The sequence below is a fragment of the Eretmochelys imbricata genome, chromosome 17, assembly GCF_965152235.1.
Source record: "Eretmochelys imbricata isolate rEreImb1 chromosome 17, rEreImb1.hap1, whole genome shotgun sequence".
Classification (NCBI taxonomy): Eukaryota; Metazoa; Chordata; order Testudines; family Cheloniidae; genus Eretmochelys; species Eretmochelys imbricata.
The window spans coordinates 22,782,459-22,803,283 of record NC_135588.1 but is presented as its reverse complement, the minus strand read 5'-3'; the positions used below and the strand labels follow the sequence as shown (position 1 = coordinate 22,803,283).

The 20,825-nt window shown below is 45.5% G+C and overlaps 1 protein-coding gene across 1 annotated transcript in view; it reads right to left on the bottom strand.

Annotated features, from left to right (window-relative positions):
- Nucleotides 1–8,448: 8,448 nt before the first annotated feature.
- Nucleotides 8,449–20,825, bottom strand: part of LOC144276689 (myeloperoxidase-like) — a 58,553-nt gene continuing 46,176 nt past the window's right edge. Inside the window, exons 9-11 of the mRNA XM_077836949.1 lie at nt 14,604–14,774; nt 11,494–11,731; nt 8,449–8,656 (exon numbers count right to left, since the gene is read on the bottom strand). Of these exons, the coding sequence (XP_077693075.1) occupies nt 8,449–8,656; nt 11,494–11,731; nt 14,604–14,774 (617 nt within the window). The remainder of the gene's footprint in view (nt 8,657–11,493; nt 11,732–14,603; nt 14,775–20,825) is intronic.

The following is a 20,825-nucleotide window of genomic DNA, read 5'->3' as shown; positions in this document are numbered from 1 at the left end:
GTAGTGATCAATGGCTCCATGTCTAGCTGGCAGCCGGTATCAAGTGGAGTGCCCCAAGGGTCGGTCCTCGGGCTGATTTTGTTCAATATCTTCATTAATGATCTGGAGGATGGTGTGGATTGCACCCTCAGTAAGTTTGCAAATGACACTAAACTGGGAGGACAGGTAGATACTCTGGAGGGTAGGGGTAGGATACAGAGGGCCCTAGACAAATTAGAGGATTGGGCCAAAAGAAATCTGATGAGGTTCAACAAGGACAAGTGCAGAGTCCTGCACTTAGGATGGAAGAATCCCAGGCACCGCTACAGACTAGGGACTGAATGGCTTGGCAGCAGTTCAGCAGAAAAGGACCTAGGGGTTACAGTGGACGAGAAGCTGGATATGAGTCAACAGTGTGCCCTTGTTGCCAAGAAGGCCAATGGCATTTTGGGATGTATAAGTAGGGGCATTGCCAGCAGATCAAGGGACGTGATCGTTCCCCTCTATTCGACATTGGTGAGGCCTAATCTGGAGTACTGTGTCCAGTTTTAGGCCCCACATTACAAGAAGGATGTGGAAAAATTGGAAAGCGTCCAGCAGAGGGCAACAAAAATGATTAGGGGACTGGAACACACGACTTATGAGGAGAGGCTGAGGGAACTGGGATTGTTTAGTCTGCGGGAGAGAAGAATGAGGGGGGATTTGATAGCTGCTTTCCACTACCTGAAAGGGGGTTCCAAAGAGGATGGATCTAGACTGTTCTCAGTGGTAGCAGATGACAGAACGAGGAGTAATGGTCTCAAATTGTAGTGGGGGAAGTTTAGGTTGGATATTAGGAAAAACCTTTTCACTAGGAGGATGGTGAAACACTGGAATGCGTTACCTAGGGAGGTGGTGGAATCTTCTTCCTTAGAAGTTTTTAAGGTCAGGCTTGACAAAGCCCTGACTGGGATGATTTAGTTGGGGATTGATCCTGCTTTGAGCAGGGGGTTGGACTAGATGACCTCCTGAGGTCCCTTCCAACCCTGATATTCTATGATTCTATAGCAGAAATTCTTGTTACTAGTCCCTGAATGCATGACCCTTCACTTTGTACTATCAACTTTTCAACCCATTTCTATTACTCCAGTCCTCTAGGTCATCCAATTCTTCCTGTATAATACAAGAATCCTTCTCTACATTGACAATATCTCCTAAATTTGTTGCTATCAGCAAGTTTCATTAGCTCACTCCTACTTTTTGAAAATATAATGGTCCCAAGACTGATCTTTGAGAAGCTCCATTATTAACCTTCCTCCAGTTCTCCCTTCAGTACAGCCTGTTGCGATCTCCTGTTGGACAGTTCACTATCCACCTTCTAGTTCTTGTATTAATCTCCATATTCTCCAACTTAACTACTCACATGTGCTACTATATCAGATGCCTCATTGAAGTTCAGATAGATTAGATCTGCTGAATTTCCCTTGTCTAAGAAATCATAGAATCATAGAATATCAGGGTTGGAAGGGACCTCAGGAGGTCATCTAGTCCAACCCCCTGCTCAAAAGCAGGACCCATACCCAATTAAATCATCCCAGCCAGGGCTTTGTCAAGCCTGACCTTAAAAACTTCTAAGGAAGGAGATTCCACCACCTCCCTAGGCAACGCATTCCAATGTTTCACCACCCTCCTAGTGAAAAAGTTTTTCCTAATATCCAACCTAAACCTCTCCCACTGCAACTTGAGACCATTACTCCTTGTCCTGTCATCTTCTACCACTGAGAATAGTCTAGAGCCATCCTCTCTGGAACTACCTCTCAGGTAGTTGAAAGCAGCTATGAAATCCCCCCTCATTCTTCTCTTCTGCAGACTAAACAATCCCAGTTCCCTCAGCCTCTCCTCATAACTCATGTGTTCCAGACCCCTAATCATTTTTGTTGCCCTTCGCTGGACTCTCTCCAATTTATCCACATCCTTCTTGTAGTGTGGGGCCCAAAACTGGACACAGTACTCCAGATGAGGCCTCACCAATGTCGAATAGAGGGGGACAATCACGTCCCTTGATCTGCTCGCTATGCCCCTACTTATACATCCCAAAATGCCATTGGCCTTCTTGGCAACAAGGGCACACTGCTGGCTCACATCCAGCTTCTCGTCCACTGTCACTCCTAGGTCCTTTTCCGCAGAACTGCTGCCTAGCCATTCGGTCCCTAGTCTGTAGCTGTGCATTGGTTTCTTCCGTCCTAAATGCAGGACCCTGCACTTATCCTTATCCTTAAAATCAGTTATTTTATCAAAGAAAGGTACCTGGTTAGTCTGGCATGATCTACCTTTGGTAAATCCATGTTGCATTTTTCATTTACCTCCATGTCTTTAATCATTCTTTTCTTCAAAATTTGTTTTAAAGCCTTGCATTCTAGTGAGTTCAGATGAATGGGTCTGTAGTTGCCTGGATCATTTTTTTGCCCTTTCTTAAATATAGGTATGATGATAAGGTACTGCCCCCAATCTGATAGATTTATTAAAAATCCTTCTTAACTCCTTTTTGAAAACCTACAGACACTCACACACGCACACATGCTCAGCCTGCTCCTGCTCCCACTGAAATCAATGGCAGCAAGACTGAACCCCAAACCAGACATAACAAAATAGTTAGATACAATAATATAGTAATTAATAATGTACAAATGTAGGGATGGAATAGGGCTTTATGGAAGTTGGCTGCAACCTTAGCCCTGAACACATTAGGTGACACACCACTGCTGCGTAGGGATGAGGAGGGCCTAGCTGTGCCTGCTGACAGAGAGGTATTTGATAGTCCAGTGAATTGTGAAGGCAGACATTTCAATGGGATCAGAAGCAGCACAAGAACGCCACTGAATCGCAAGGTAACGTCAAACATGTGCCCAAACAGTGAGCAGCACAGTCACTGTCCCATCTTTTCCACAAGAAGGACACAAAAGGCAAGAGATAGTTGATGTCTCCAGTAAATTTGTCTAGTTGGCCACATTCTAGCCCCTCTTGTTCACACCTGCGAGGAAAGGACCAGAGGGTGTGGAACAAGCTCTTGGAATGTTTGGGACTTGGAGGAGTATGTGGCGGGGGGGGTTGAGTCCATCTGAATTACCCAGAGGCAGAAGGACAAGGTTCTGCTGTCTTTTCATTCTTGCCTCCTAAAGGAACTGGGCTACAGTGTGTTTAAGAGCAGCCGCTGTGATGTTAGAACCAACCCGAAGGGAAACAGTTCCTCCTGCCTGAGTTATTGCAGGAAATGTAGCAAAAGCTGCTAGTGTTCCAAGGGACAGACAAGGCAGGCCAGCTTTGATGAGGTAAAGCTGATTCTTACAGACTGCCATGAATTCACAGTTGAGATACCAGGAAGCACTAGGACAATTCTGGCTCCAGCTGGTCTAGATGACTGACAAAACGAAGTAGGTAGGTGTATCCAACACACAGAGGGATGTTTTGCCTCGCTGGCTGTGGACAGCATTTGACTGAGACACTTGGCACAGGCATCAGCTACCGGTCCTGGTGCAAGATGTTGGTGCAGCAGTACTGAATAACAGACACACCCAAAGGTCCCTGCTACTGCTTTCATTCACACCATTTGCCATTTCACCTGCTCCTGCTACATATCCCTGGGCAGAATCCTGCACAGTGTGCCAGGAATCCAGTGATACCTGGATGGCGTACTGTGTAGTATGGAAGGTACTTGAAGACGGGTTCTCAGTGACTAGGAACAAAGGCATGTTCTTCAGGAAAATGAATGTGAGTTCTTCGTGTTACCCGTGGAATCTGAAGGACATCACTATGATGCTTGTGGCTTGTGCACATCACCTACAGCAGAAAAGTCTCTCTTAATGCTCCAGCCCCGCAAACAGGTTTTTGTCTAACCTAGCAACAGGTAATCCTCTCTGACCCATTGAATATCAAATCAGATGAGTTAGCACAGCAAATTCTGATTGTGCCTCCAGGGAAAAAGAAATTCTTGTCCTCCTCAACAATTATCAACGTCTGGTTGATAGAGATAACTCTGTGGCTATAATATACTTGGTCTCTGTAAGGCATTTCCAGTAGAACCACGTGACATTCTGAATAAAAACTAGCACCACACAAAGTCTATATGGCATATATTCAGTGACTTAAAAGCTGGCTAACTGATAGATCCCAAAACATAGTTTTTAATAAAGAATCATTAATGAGTGCATGCATTGCTAGGGTTGGGTCCCACAGGGCTCAGTACTAGGCCTGAAGGTATTAAATCTTTTATCAGTGATGTGGAAGAAAGTATAAGGTCATTGCTGGTAAAATTCTGCAATGACACAGAGATTGGTCAGGTGGTAAATAATGATGAAGACAAGTCACTGTTACAGAGCAAACTGGACTGCATTGGTAAACTAGGTGCATACAACATAGAAACATAGAGATATACAGCTGGAAGGGACATGGCGAAGTCATCTAGTCCAGCCCCCTGTGCTGAGGCAGGACAAAATATATTTAGACCATCCCTGACAAGTGTCTGTCTAACCCATTCTTAAAAAACTCCAATGAAAGGGATTCCAAATCTCCCTTGGAAGCTTATTCCAGAACTTAATTATCCTTGTAGTTAGAACTTTTTTCTTAATATCTAACTTAAATTTCCATTGCTGCAGATTAGGCCCATTAATTCTTGTCCTATCTTCAGTGGATATGGTAAACAATTGATCACTGTTCTCTTTATAACACCCTTAAACATATTTGAAGATTGTTATCGGGTCCCGCTCTGTCTTTTCTCAAAAAAAAAGCCATCTCCTGCTCCTCACTCATTCAGAAGGGGCCACCTCAGACAAGAAATTATCACATGTTCATACACACTGGAAGGAAAAAATCAGAAAACCTACATGGAGATCATTCAAGAACCCCAAAACAGCTATAAAAAAATTGGATGACAGCAATCCAACACAAAAATGAAAAGCATTAAAAGGAGTGAAAAACACCCCAAAATCAGAAAATAGAAAAAATAATTTTGAGTCAACTCAAACATTTTGGTCAATTCAGAACAACTTTTTAGAGGGTTACGGAGTTGTTGCTGTACCTGTGAGACATGTCAAGCCCGGAGATGGGTGGGTCCCTAAAAGGGAGGATCCCTGCTCAGTGCAGGGTGGCACTCTGAAGGAGCAGGACTGCAACTCAGAGCCCTTTGGCCCCTGGAAGCAGGGATTGCAGAACAGGGAAAAGGTTTGAGAGCCTTGTCCCCCTAAGCTCTCTCAGAAAGGAGAAGTGCCAGGTCTTTTCTCTTTCTTTGGCTTCCCAAAGGTCTCAGACTATGCTTTTTGTGGGCTGCAGAAACATCCTGACTTTTGGTTGGCACAAAAGGGGACTGACGCCTTGAACAAAACAGCTGTGGGGCAGTGCCCTGGACTCTGAGACAGGAGTAGTGGCCCTTTCCCTGAGGGGGTGCTAGAGACGTATATAGTCTGCTAGATAGTGCTATTTGGTTAACAGTGTATTTGTTCCAATGTACTGACAATAATCAGAAATGGGAGGTGATGGTACCCAAATACACTTTTGCATAAATCAGGCTTTATTGAGATAATATCTTAAATGTGTACAACTTGCCCATTCACCATTCAGAGAAACCAGAAAGAGAATCAATCATCTGTATTATAAAGAAATTGAAGAATCACAAAAATAGGTGCCAGTAGGCAGCCTACAATCACTAACTTGTAAATCTGCACTCATGGGCTTCAATTCAATCTGGACTTCTTTAGCTAGTGTTATTAGCTAATCCTAGTTCTTTTAGCAATGGCCACTTGCAAGCTAATTACAGGGTTGGAAGTTTTTGCAAATGGAAGAAAATCAACACAAATACAGGCCAAATGGCAGCAGCTAGGCCATGCATTCCAGCCAGCAAAAGTCAGTGGGGGGTTAGACTGAAAGGAGTGAAGAATCCTTGCCAGCAGCATCCTGAATTCAGCCCTCCAAGGAAATCTCAACTTCCATCATAAGGAGTCACTGGATGCTTGTTCTGTGGGGTGAAATGGGAAAGGTGTCAATAAAGCAGAGAAGGCTCCTGGGTGGCTGGGATTGTCCTGGACATGAAATTTCCCCTGAAATATTGTGTATTCTGCCTCTGAGTGAAGCAGTTTTTGGTGTTGAACATTCAGCACCTGTAATTACCCAGGTTATCCCCTTTAGCCTTTTTAGAATATTGGCAGAATATTAGCTTTTTTCCCAGTCCTCTGGGACTTTCCCATTCTTTCTAATATTTGTTAAAAATTAAGATCAATGGCTCAGAATGCTTCTTGGGCAATTCTTTTGGAACTCTTGGATGCAAATTCTCTGGTCTTGCGGATTTAAAGAAATTTCTCTTTAGCAGGTGTAGTTTCACATCTGCCTAGTTATTGTTGGAATAAAAGGTATATCACTGGCACTGTAAGACACGATTGCATCATCCAGCTTCTTTTCAATCTGATAGTAGGGGGCCCTTTAATCTACTGGACAAAGGAATTACAAGGTTACCCATGGACACCCAGGAGATGTCGGAACTGCTGGGAGCTTTACAGGTCAGAGACCCTGGAGACCCAGGAAATCCAGAGACCGCGCCACTGGAAGATACAGTAGGAAGCACCCCAGGGGAACTAGACATTGATCCAGTTGTAGGACTGGGCACTAACTTAGCGTGTTTTGGTCAGATCTCTGCTGAGCCAGTGGTGAGTACACTAGCTGCTGACAGGGCCCTGGGCTGGGACCTGGCGGAGTAAGGAGGGTTTGGGTCCCCCTACCCTGCCCACCACCTCCCTTTAGCGGTGGCCCATCCCCCTCTGACTGTTAGGCTGCATGGCCCTGCGAGAGAGGGCAACCCTGTTGACCCTGGCCATTAGGCCATGCCACCCTGAGGCTAAGGGTGCTCAGGAGGACTTAGCCGTAGGGCTATAATGCCCTTTCCCCCACCCCAGAGGGGGACAGGGTGCACTTGCCCCGTGACAGTTTCTCACTGCCTTCCGAGCTCAGCACCTGCATGAAGAGCAGCTGGCTGAAGCTGAACCAGGATGAGACTGATGTGACACATGTGGGAAAGGAAAAGCACTCCTCCTCTATCACAATCCCAGCCATCTGCCCTCAGACTGCCACTCTGGTCCACAGCCTGGGGTCCTCTTAGATTTATGTAGCAACAGCAACAAAGAAAAAACCTCCCTCCGGTCTGTGGCTGGCCCGACTGTGCCCGGTGTTAGAAAAGGCAGACCTGGCCACAGTGATCTGCGCACTGCAATACTTAAGCTGGGTATTGCAATTCCTTGTATCTACGAGGGAAGACCAAGCCCTGAGGAAAAACAGCTTGTTCAAAACACAGCAACGTGGTCGCTCTGCAACACAGGACACTGGGAACACATCACCCCAGCATGCCGTTCTCTGCACTGGCTCCCCATTCAATTCAGAGCCCAGTTCCACGGGGTGCTGTCCGGATTTTTCAAGACCCTGCATGGCACTGGTCCTGGCTCCCTGAGAGATCGGTCACCCTGCTGCAGCCAGGGGTCCTCCGACACCTGAGTTCCGCTGGAACACTAGGGCTGGCCAGAAACAGCACTTCCAGTTTGCGGAAAAATGAGGTCTCTAATTTGTTTGGTTCCAATTCAAAACAAAATTGAGACCTTTCAAAATCCCCCACACCCAAATATGAGTACAAGCACCAGCCCACCCCAGGATATCCAATAGCCTGATTGTTAAGGCATTCTCACGTGGGATGAAAACACCCCAGGTTCACATTCCCGATTTGCAGTAGGCGCTTGAATCTTGCACATCCCAGGTGCGTACCCTGACCACCAGGCAATAGAATCAGCCTCTCTGGAACAATAAACATGTAATTTTTTCAATATAAAATGGAACAGCTCCAACAGGAGTCATTGAAAGAGAGTGGGTACAGTCAGAATATGATCAGCTGTCAGAATATGATCCACAGCCAGGGATCTAGGGTTCCCAGTCCAACTCCCACTGGAGTAAATGGAAAGCCTCCCACTGTCTTCAGTGCAGCTGGATCCAGCCTACAGTCTGTGAGCAGGGTGGGTGAAGGCCAGGTCTTTGGTACCGGGGCCAGGCAGTGACAGAGCCTTAGGGACAAGAGAGTCAATGGGCTTGTATTCACTAGAAAATCAGGGCATGAAAGAACATGGCCCTGAACTAGTTGTGTTAACTAACGTGGTGTTAAAAGCGACTTTGCAGTGGGAGTATTCGCCAGTGTGTTGGTTAACACAACTCCGCCAAGCAGTGCTAACATTCCCTCATGTTATAGTGAAGACAAGCAGGAGCCTCTGGGGCAGATAGGAAGATCAAGGTGGGGGATTGGGAGGAAGGATCTGTTCGAGGAAGGGTGGCTGGAAGAGTGAGTTTGTTTGGAGATTGGGGTTGATCTGGGGAGGAAAGGCCAGGGAGTGCTGGGGAGGGGAAGTCTCCTCATGGGCCCGGTTGCGTGTGTTTCTCTGGGCACGGGGTCCATTCTGTACCTTCCACTCCCTAGTTACTGCGTTGTCTCCAAGGTGACAAGTCAAGACGGTCGATCACTCTGCAGTTCACAAAGTCCTCAGGATAGCGGTTGACCTTGAAGACGTCCCTGGGCACCTCTCTAATGCGAGTGTTATCACAGAGAACCCCTGGCAATGAACTGCTGCTCAGGGCACGGCGCTGCTGTGGAGTGAAAACCCCTGGATTCTCCCACCAGAACCTACAGAGAAGCAGAAAAACAGCAGTGTTACCTCCTGGGTTTATCCTTCTTGGGAATTGATTGAGTTCTGGGGGGTCACGATTTTGTTTTGTCTCCACAGATAGGAAAAGGAGCCTACCTGTGAAAAGGAAGTACAAGGGGTGGGGTGTGAAGTCTGGGACTCAATGGAGTCAGCAGCAAAGCTCCCACCAGCTGCAGAGGGGCCATAATTTCACCGGGTAGTTTAAAAAAAGTGTATTTCTAGTGTGAATAAATCTCCTATAGCCAAACGGCCTCCAGGATTTCCAGAGAAAGACTGTGAAGATTCTATACAGATAAGTTCTATTGGAAATGAAAAGAACTTTAGATTGCAAAGTCACGGGCTAAAAAGCTTCTGCAGAAATCACAGCTGTTCTCCGGCCTGTGCTGTGCAGGAGCTCAGATGATGATCACCATGGTCTCTTCTGGCCTTAACATCTATGGATCTATGCAAAGGTTAGGGAATCCCTGAATTAAGGTTGCCTGCGCAATCTTAACTCTGCCCTCTTGTGCATATGGGCTGTGTTAGAGACCTTAATTGAATGTTCACATACTGTTTAGTCCACAAACAACCCCAGGCTCACTCAACGCACGGTGCTGTATGAATGAGGTAGCTGCCCAGTTCTTGGTTGTAACAGTGGGCTTGGGGGGCCAGTCAACCTAGTGGTTGGAGGACTCGACTCCCTGCTTGTGTGGTTGAGGTGCTTCAGACTTTATGACAGGGTGCACAGGGGCATGCAGTGGAGTGGAGAACCTGGGTAAGAGGGTCTGCAATGGTTGAGAACCCTGGAATAAATTGGCTAGAATAGTGAGCTGGCTACCATTGCCACCTCTACTCCCTCCCATTCCACCAGATCCCAGCCCAGGGCCCCGTTTCAGTCAACCTCTGAGTAGAGGACCTCCCAACGGGGAGTCTACGTACACTGCCCTGGGCTACTTCCTACTGCTGCCCCTTCAGTTTGGGGTTTGGCCCCTACAGACCAGGTTCCTGTGATGCTTGTCACCAGTAATGGCCCCTCGTGGACCCTGGGCAGCATCCTGCTGCAGTCCCAGTTTCCTCCAGGTGGAGCAGCTATAAATTTGCCAGGGTCAGAACCCCCACAAGGTCTCTGTGCTTTGGTCACCCGGGTTCCTCTCAGGCCGGGTGCACCTAGGCCTCTTTCTCTATTTCCTTTGGCCAGGAAGACGGTGCTGGGTTCCTGGTGACTGCCTCGGCTGGCAGGGCAGTGCTCCTTCCCTCGGGTAGGGAGGCAGCTAGCTCTTGCCTTTTCGCCAAACTGAGCCAGGCTCCCTCCTTTTCTCTCCCCTCCAAGCCTGGCATTGGCTGCAGGTATAACAGGGCAGGGCTAGCTGGGCCCAAAGGCTCTCTTTAACCCTTTTCGGGGCTGGTGGGCAGTTACTCTGCTTGACCACATTTGTATCTTTTTCCACTCATTGTGCATGCCATCCAAGCACTGCGCAGAAGACAGACTAGTGTATTCCAGGAACTCGCCCTGTTTCAGGGAGGCATTAGCTGATTTTACTGACGGGCCCAGAGGGCTCTTTGCTCCCGTTGGAGCTGGGGCCATGATCTGACCGGGCTGGTGAGCACCTGCAGGCAGTGCTACGGCTAGTGAAGGGCACAGTCCGGAGGGCTGGAGTGCTGCATTCTTGGAGATGCCTCTCCTCCTTGCTCTGTGAGGCTGGTGTATGGTGGAGCAGATCTCAGGGTTGCTGCTGCCTAAGCACTCCCCACGCTCCATGAGGAAGGGGGAATCCTTGCCATGCTGTTAGCGCGGCTCCTGCTACTGGAAAGGGGGCAGGCATGTGTAGGGGGTAAACTAGCTTGAACAGCACGATACTGGGGGCCTTTCTGGGACCCTGTCTCTCTGCAGTGCTATACATGCTAGTATAAGGTTCATCTGAGGGGAGGGAGAAATGGGACACTTCCGCCCCAACTCTCAGGCAGGACGACAATAATTTATCCCCCCACCATCAAGCCTGTGGCAGGAGGGATGAGGGAGAAATGACTAATTCTGTATTCACTGCAAGGTTTGAGTGATGTGAGGTGAACACGGCAGGGGCCACACGCTGACCAAGAGGGATATAAAGAAATATTGAACAGCTGCCTCATTCCTGGAGCACTGTCCATCCTGTGTACTGACTGACATTGTTTTTCCTAGAACCCCGACAACATGCAATCATGTAATTAAAAAGACGGTCAAAATGCATACGCACAAGGGTGCCGAATTAAGATTGCAGGCAGCCTTATTTCTGAGTGCTTCTGAGTGCTCAACTTTGCAAACTACACAACTTTCTTTTAATGTAGTGTTTCTGAATGTCATCAATTATGGGAGAATGGTGCTGACATTGTTGTTAAAAGGAAAACTCTGCTGCAACAATAACCGTCAAATTAAACCTGCATTTGTAAGAAATGTTTTTAAAGTGGCAATACACAAAACAGAAATCAAAATTGACATAGTGTTTGCATTTTTCATGTTGGTTTGAAGCAGGCTGGATTCATAAACACAGGATCATGACCCCAGAAATGATCACCTTTAAAGGAGATTTAAGGGGGTGTTTCACCTTTCTTCAGAGCCCTCTAAAGACCATCCATGCACCAGTGATTGGAGCTGCCTGGCCTCGTAGGGGTTAATCAACTGCCCTTCCCACAAGGGCGCCCCTTTAATAACTGTGAATGAAACTCCGGTATTGAGCTGTGGAGCTTGGAACACCAAGCAAGCTCATCGGCGAGGGAATGGAACAGCACAGGACACCGACTGCCGTTTGTTCTTTTGTAAATAAAATGGAAGTGGAGATTCACTTTCCAGTCAGCCTACCTGTCCCCATCTCGCAATTTCCTGAACTGAGATCCAATGATGCAAGCCAGGAGAGGTCCCACTCTGCCATTGGGAACAAACGGCTCTGCCATAGCCCCAATCCAGATGTCAATATTGTCTGGTGTCCCGTACAGGTCCATGAACTTCTTGGCTAGCTTACAATTTCTCAGCACTTCAGAGAGTTCAGCTAAGTTGCGAGGCTGTGAAAGCCCACAGAATTGCCTCCAGGCGTTATACCCTGCAGAACCAGAGCAGAGCAGTCAGTACTGCCATCTGTGCCAGCATCACCCCATCTGTAGTCTGTTCCCCATGGGCAGCCCACTTTGCCTTTGCCCACTAGTAACATTTGCCTTGTCCAGGATTTTAAAACGCATTTCAGCTGATGTTGATGTGTCATCTAGGATCAGACACTGAATTAACAAAGTACTGTCTTCACAAATGGGAGTGGGAGTTAAAGCTGACTTAGAAAGTTCAGTGTCCTACTCATCTTGCATCTCAACTACTGCAGCAGTCTCTTCTCTGGCCTTGACAAATGCAATCTTGCTCCGCTCATAACGATCCAGAATACTTCTGCAAGGATAATTTTCCTAGCCAACTGCTTTAACCACGTCATTCCTCTCTTTAGATCCCTCCACTGTCTCCCTCTTCTCTAATGCATTGAACACAAGCTATTTGTATTCACTTTCAAGGCCATTTACGCCTATCATCAAGGCCTCACCCTGCCTATCATCTCTCATGCACCATCTAGGTGTCAGTTCCTACCTGACTGGCCAATGGCAGCCCCCATTGCCCACTTGTTAAATTTTCAAGCAAGCACCTTTGAGCTTTCTCTCATGCTGTCCCTTGCACATGGGAGGAGCTCCCTGTCAACGTTCTCAAAGCGACCTCATTATCCTCCTTCAAACTCTCCTGTGTGTGATGCCTACAAAAGCTTGCCAACAGTTAGGCTGCTGCTGTTTTGAGACCCACTGCCTGGCGGACTGATCAATATTGTCTCGCTGTTTCCTTGTGCTTCCCTGGAGGTATATCTGTAGCCATCTATTGTCTCATCTTATACTTAGATTCTTCTTCTGTCTTTTTGTTCTGTGTTTGTACAGGGCCTAGCACAGTGAGGTCCTGCTCCAGTACTTGGGCTGCTAGGTTCTATGGTAAAACAAATAACAATAATAATCCAAGGTTCAGAATCTGCCAAAGGACATTGTTTTGGTTTTGAAAGTTTGAGCAATTTCTACCAAAAAGTGAAGTCCAGATACTATTCCTGCTGGGAAAAATCTAGTCACCACTGTTTTCATGGACTCCAAGGTCAGAAGGGACCCCTGATCATCTGGTCTGACCTCTTGTAGAGCACAGGCCAGAAACTTCCCCACAAGGAATTTCTTTTGAACAAGTGTATCGTTTAAAAAATCCATCCTACCTGGATTTAAGTTGCCAATGATGGAGAATCCACCACAACCCTTGGTCAAATTGCTCCAGTGGTTGATTACCATCACTTAAAAATTTATGCCTTATTTCAAATCCAAATTTGTCTAGCTTCAGCTTCCAGACACTGGGTCTTGTTGTACCTCTGTCTGCCCATTTAAAGAGCCAATTATCAAATTTCTGTTCCCCATGTGGTACTTACAGACTGATCAAGTCAACCATTAACCTTCTAAGCGTCACGCTAAACAGATTGAGCTCCTTGCCTCTCTCACTATAAGGCATGTTTTCCAACCCTTCAATCATTCTTATGGCTCTTTTCTGAACTTTCTCCAGGTTATCAACATCCTTCTTGGACTGCGGGCACCAGCGCAGCACACAGTATTCCAGCAGCAGTTGCACCAGTGCCAGATTCAGAGGTAAAATAACCTCTCTGTTGCTACTCAAGATTCCCCTGTTTATTTCTCCTAGGATCTCATTGACTCTTTTGGCTATGGCATTGCACAGGGATCTCACGTTCAGCTGATTGTCCACCATGACCCACAAATCTTTGTCAGAGTTTGAGGCAGTTACAACAGAAACGCTCCTGGACATCTTCTCCATGTTGGGTGCTGAGACTCTGACCTCTCCTACCCCTTTTACCACGAGCCCTCTTGGTGGGGCTGCCCCCTGTCCCTCTCGGGGTGTTCCCAGGGCTCTGCCCTTGCTTCATCTCCCTTCGCTCCCTGGACAGCCTCACAGGACTCAGCTCTCATCTGCACACTGATGGCTCACACAGCTCTCTCCATGCCTCGCCTGTCTCCTGCCGTCCAATCCCGCCTCTCAGCCTGGCTCTCTGACATCTCTCTTTGGGTGTCCTGCATCATCTTACCCGGGACACGGTCAAACCCAAACACCTTCCCTTCCCTCCCAAACCTTCCCTCTTCTGCACCACCATCGATAGCCCCCAGTCCCATCACACGGGCCTGCATCGCAGGGGCTATTTCTGACTCTGCCCTCTCCCTTGCTGCCCATCTAGGTCATTTCCAAACCCTCTGCTTCCTCCTCAGCATCTCCAAGATCCCTTCTTTTCTTTCCATTCCACACCAGATCTCTTGTCCAGGTCCTGACTGCTGCACCAGCCTCCCTCTGGCCACCCGGACACTCCCTTTCCCTCTGGCCCATCCAGAATCCAGCAATAGAGCCACCTTCCCTCTCCATCCATGATCACATCCCTCCCCTGCCTCTCATCAGTTCTGACATTAGATTTAAGCCTCTGTCCACCTTCTCCGAGTCTCTGCACAGTTCTGCCCCTCCCTCGTTATCATTTTCTTTTTCAATGTTGTATTACCCCCCTTTTCCTCTACTCCGCCTCTACTCCCCATCTGCCCATTTGTCACATTGTCTGATAGCCAATCACCTCCAGCCTCCCCTACATCCCTCCTTCCCCTGCATGGACTCCCAAAGCTCGTCCAAAAGGCCCCACACTATCCATATTTAAATCCTGCTTAAAAGCCTTTTGGTGAATGTTGATAATCAGCACCGAATTGTTTTTCCTCGCTGACATCTGTCTGTCCACCCATCCTTAGTTTCTCAGGGCAGGATCTGTCCTTCCTTGGTTGTCTGGAAAAGCCTAGCACATTGTGGAAGCAACTGCAAACAACGCAGAAAGAACACTATTACTACCTGTGGGATGCAATCTTATGCTTACTTACCTGGAAGACCATGATCTCTTCCCCGTTGCAGGTTTAAGGCTGCTAGATCCAGTCCAATTATTTCTACCTGTTCAAAAAGCCGCTCCTGGAGCTCCTCAACCACCATTTGATTCTGTTTCATTAGTTTTGCATGGTCAACCAGCAGACCACGGAGAAGCGGGTCAATGCCACCTGCAATGAAGGTCAAGTCCAGAAAGAAACAGAACAGTCTGTAATACATTCCACCTTGTAGGCTACATTTTGTGCAACAGAAGGTTAGCCCCAGTGCTCACTTTGCTCTTCAGGGGTCACCTGAGATCCTTCCTGCTCTGATGGTTGGGAAGGTTCTTCCTAGCACCATGTTCCCCCTAAGGAACCAGAGTAGTTTTTAAGAATGTCTGCAGATGCAGAGGCCTGTTGGCTGACAACAACATGAGCTGCTCAAAGGAAGCCAAGCAGTTTTAGTAAACAAACTGCATGGGAAGAACCGGGAAGGCTTCTCCTTCAGGAAAAGTGGATCTTTGTGTTTCTACCTCACAGCAATAAAACAGGAGCTGGAAAAGGCCTCGCAGGTAGAGCTGGCTGGGCAATGTGTGTTTTGTTCCTGGGAAAAATTTCATTGAAATTTGTCTTCAAAAGTTTTTAAGTTTTCATCAAAAACATGAAAATCAAAATTTTGAGGCCAACAGTGGCAAAAAGTGAAAAATATATGGTTGTCAGCTGAAATGTTTTGGTATTCAAGTTTTCAACAAGAATTCAAAATGTTGTTGAAAGTGGGGAGTTGCTGTGAAAAGTTCCATTTTGACAAAAAAGACCCCCATTCATTGAAAAAAAAAGTTTCAAATGAAAAATTTCACCAAGCTCTACTTTATCCTTGCCAGGCCCTCCTCATAGAGAAGGGCTTTGTTTTACAGTTCCTTTTGTTCTGTATAGTTTTAAAATGTCCTCCCCAATGGTTTTGTTGTAATCCCCTTGCTCCCTTGGAAGAGTTGGCCAGTGTTGAATTCCTTACTCTCAGGAACGTTTTCCTGATATTCAGCTTAAATTTTCCTTTTCTCAGCTTTACGACATTACTCTTAATTACACCTCCTGAAACACACTGAACAATCCTTCTGTCAGTGATGTAATGCAGTGCTAAGCTGTATTATAGAGTTCCCAATTTGATATGAACATGTTCCTCAGGTTCTAGACCTAGCAGCTCTCTGAGTGATGTCTATCCTAAAAGTGTTCAAAAGTTCTTTTAGTCGTTTTATCTGATTTGTCTATTCTCTTCATATTTGGCCACTTTGGTTCTTTTCCAAAGCTGGAACAGTAGTTCTGAGCTGTCTTCCCATCAGGATTTGGGCTGGACTATGTCCAGTAACCATGACTGGTGTTGATGTGTAACTCAGAAGGGCAAGGAATGGATTTTCTTGGCTGTCTGTCTAAAGCTCTCTCCGCCTCTCCATTTGCTTGTGGGTGATGTGGGCTGCTAGTAATGCGATTTTGATATTCAGGATATTTTGAGCACAGGGCTGTTGGTCATTAGCTGTTGTTTGATTTCTGAAAAGCTATACAGTTCTTATAATGCTGAGTTCATAGCGGTGCCTCAGGCTAGACCCACTAAGGGATTTAGGCCCCTAATTTCCACGCCATAAGATCCTTAAAACCCTTGCTCCACTGCTGCCTAACTCTGTAGACATCTAAATTCCATAGCTGCCTACATGTCCACCAGTGGGCATGCATAAAGCCTCCAAATCCTGATGCCACTGAGCTGCTCAGCACCCTAGCGCACACCTAAATCCCAGCAGGATTTACAAGCTAGGTGTTCCCCTACCAGGCTTGGTCCCATTTGGGTCCTGTGCAGAAGACAGTCAGCAATAAGGAGAGTGGGAATTAGACTGGCTGAAGTTCATGCTCCGAGTTAGCAAGGGAAGAGCTGTTTCCAAATCCTCCTCTTTGATTTGGCACAAAGCCTTGAACTCAGCTCTCCTACATCCCAGGTAAGAGCCCTAGCTGCCAGGCTATTGGTTAATCTGAGGGTGGGGGTGTCCCAGTCACTCCTGTCGAAGCTGTTCCATTTGGTATTAAGCAATTCATTGGGCCAGAGACAGAGAGCGAGAGATGTTGACTCGATAGCCTGGTGGCTAGGGCCTGTATCTACCATGTGAAAGAGCCATGGTCAAGCCCTTGCTCCAATGACTATTTACTTATTCACAAGTAGTGAGTTCACCCATGTCATACTTTGGCTAATTTGGTTTAAGATTCTGCTGAATGAGTCACAGTAAGTTGAGAGGTAGGGCAGTCAGTTCTAAAGCGGCTGCACTCTGTCCCATTGTATATATATCCAATTAGCTTGAAATACATATAAAACATGAACTAACCTAGTTATCCCTAGCCTGATTCTTGCTTGCATATTTATACCTGCCTCTGGAAATTTCCACTACATGCATCCGACGAAGTGGGTATTCATTCACCCACGAAAGTTTATGCTCCAATACGTCTGTTAACCTATAAGGTGCCACAGGACTCTTTGCCGCTTTTACACATCCAGACTAACACGGCTACCCCTCTGATGGTCTACATATAAAATGAAAGTGTCACCACTAAATGCGAGTGAAATGAGCTATAGAATTGTGTATTTTTAAAATATAGCAGAATGCTATTGATAAGCTCAGGCAATCTTCTTTGGGGAAAAAAATCTCCTGTTTGAGATATTTGTTCGTAATCTAGATAAGGCCATTTGTTTTCAGTTTGTACTGATTTTTTATTGAAAATTTCCTGGATTTTACAATTTTTGCTTTTTACTGATTGTCACCAAAATTTTTACCATCACTAGAGGCCAGATTCCTAAAAGTAGCTAGGTGCCATCTAAAGACACAGATAGGAGTCCAATGGGATTTTCTTAATGGGCACTTAGGTGCATCTTTAGATACCTAAAGACCTTTGAAAATCTGGCTCTAGGCCTCTGCATCTCAGTCTCTGGAGCTGTAAAATAGAGATAATTCCCACCTCTGAAGGTCATGAGACTTACTTCATGTTTGGAAAGTGATTTTGGGGCCTTGATTAAAGGCATATTTAATATGAAAACAGTACATTGTATAAGTTTTATAAACTAAGCGGGCTATCACCAAAAGCACCATTTTAAAATGGTGGCTTAGTATTAATAGAACAGTTATTAAAAGTTATGTTGCATTGTAACTGGGAATTATATCTACACTGATGAGAGGCAGAACATTCAAAGCAGAAGATTAAACTAGCCCTGCAGCAGGAGTAAGACACAATTCAGCCTCAGCTCACGTTCCAGGTCTTTAAGGATACAATTATCAGCAAGTTCTTTTGCAGATGCCCACTGCTAATTTTTGCATATAATTTCATAGTTTAAGTGGTTTTGCAAGGTTTCATTTACTCAATACAGTGAAAGTTACTGGCAGCTTTTAAAATCTTTCCTAGAATCCCAGAGAGACTAGGTGGATTAGGTAATATCTTTTATTGGACGAACATCTGTTGGTGAGAGAGACAAGCTTTTGAGCTAAACAGAGCTCTTCTTCAGGTAGTGTACTCAAACCTTGTCTCTCTCACCAACAGAAGTTGGTCCAATAAAAGATATTGCCTCACCCACTTTGTCTCGCTAATATCTTGGGGCCAAAATGGCTGTAACAACGCTGCATACTAGAGTCCTAGAGTCATTTTTGTTGCTTTTTTTAATGTCCTTCAATTTGTTTTTTCTTCTGGTGCCCAGAGCTGAACGCAGCATTCCAAGTGTACTCACAATCGAACAGGGACTGTTACCCTTTTTTCCATGAGCTGTTCCATCTGCATATGCAGCTCAAACTTGCACTGGCTATTTGTGGTGCCATGTTTAGATTGAAGCTCATGGCTCAGCTGCTGTCCATTTTAGAGTTCTCTGCCATTATCCATCACCATACTAACTTAGTACCTTCCAGGTTAATTAGATTAGCATTGTGAGGTCCCTATCGGACTTCACAGAGTCTTTGGCTCATCTCCCTTCCCTGTCTATGAGATGCTCTAGCTGTGGGGAGGACAATTGTAAATGTCATCCTGGAAAACCTCTATCAAAGAAGAAGATCTTGCAGCCCCAAGTCTATAAGACGGCTATAATAAATATAGCCCTCTATAGTAATAATAATCTCTAATAATTAGGGCTGTCAAGTGATTAAAAAATTAATTGTGATTAATCGTGAGATTAAAAAAGGTGATTAATTGCAGTTTTAATTGCACTGTTAAACAATAATAGAATACTATTTATTTCAATATTTTGATGTTTTCTACATTTTCAAATATTTTGATTTCCACTACAACAAAATATAATTATTTTTATTACAAATATTTGCACTGTAAAAATTATAAACAAAATAAATAGTATTTTTCAATTCAGCTCATATAAGTACTGTAGTACAATCTCTTTATCGTGAAAATGCAGCTTACAAATGTAGAATTATTATTTTTTACATAACTGCACTCAGAAATAAAACAATGTAAAACTTTAGAGCCTACAAATCCACTCAGTACTACTTCTTGTTCAGCCAATCGCTAAGACAAACAAGTTTGTTAACATTTACGGAAGATAATTCTTACTTAGAATGTCACCTGAAAGTGAGAACAGGCATTCGCATGGCACTGTTGTAACTGGCGTTGCAAGATATTTACATGCCAGATATGCTAAACCTTCGTATGCCCCTTCATGCTTCGACCACCATTCCAGAGGATGTGCTGATGACAGGTTCTGCTTGATAATGATCCAAAGCAGTGTGGACCGACGCATGTTAGAAGGTTGGTTTTCTTTTTTGGCGGTTCAGGTTCTGTAGTTTCCACATTGAAGCGTTGCTCTTTTAAGACTTCTGACAGCATGTTCCATACTTTGTCCCTCTCAGATTTTGGAAGGCACTTCAGATTCTTAAACCTTGGGTCGAGTGCTGTAACTATCTTTAGAAATCTCATATTGGTACCTTCTTTGTGCTTTGTCAAATCTGCAGTGAAAGTGTTCTTAAACCAAACAACATATGCTGGGTCGTCATCCGAGAGTGCCATAACACAAAATATATAGCAGAATGTGAGTAAAACCACAGAGCAGGAGACATACAATTCTCCCCCAAGGAATTCACTCACAAACCAGCAGGGCTCAAGTAGTGTTTCTAGCTTTTGCAGTTTTTTAAATCCTTTCCTGTTGGCACTGGTAGGCTGTGCTTTTGAAGATCTAATGTGGCTGTGATAGTGACTTTATTTCAAAGCTCATGTAATGCTGACAGACCCCAGTCATCAGCGGGCAGGATCGAACCAGGGACCTCTGGAGCTTAGTACATGAGCCTCTACCACATGACCATATTAGCCAAGGCTGTATAGCAGACACATTTTATCTCTCTCTCTAAGTGGTCTCAGTGCCACTAGATGGGACAGAACACCACACGCAGAAGGTGTGTGGGTTACACAGACACTGAACCGTACCCAATGTGGAGTTCCATCTGGTTGAAATGTCTTGTACAAGAGGTTCTTGTTTCTGTGCATTTGCTGCATGTTTTATTTCTAGCTCTATACTGTTAGCTGGACTGTGTTTGAAATGGCCCACAAGTTTTCTACATTTTGACAGCATGTTTTCAAAACCACCATCACTGAGTGCTACTGTAATTGATTGCTGCAGACCATGAGCGATGCATGTCATATGTTCAAAAGGCAAATGACTGTCTGCTGCTATCATATTACATGCATTGTCAGTACAAAATTGTTGTAACCTTTTCTTGAATATTTCATTTTTTCGCAACATCCAAGAAGTGCTCTGCACATGCTTCAGCATAATGTCTCTCTGCGTTACTGTTAAAGCAAACGACTGCAGTGTCCATGCAGCATCAATCAGGTGTATTGTGACTCCAAGGTAGCTGTGATTGCACAGGGATGTCCAGTGATCACCAGTCAAAGCAACAGTTAGCGCATTTTTCAGAAGCTCCAACTTTGTAGTTTTCTCGTGATATAGGTCATGTAATTGTGATACAATAGTTCCTCAGGAGGGCAAGGTGTATGACTGATTGGAAGATGCAATTTGAATAACATCTTTTAACCTTCTGTCATTTACAACGTTGAACGGTCTGCAGTCCATAGCTATCCACTTTGCAATAGCATTGATTAAGCTGTTGTATTTTGTTTGATCCAGGGGCTTCTAGCGATCCTGAAACTCTTTAAGCATATTCTGTCGTGGCTGGAGGGATTCATTTGCTGTCAGTAAGTTATCTGTAGCACAAGAACTTGAGG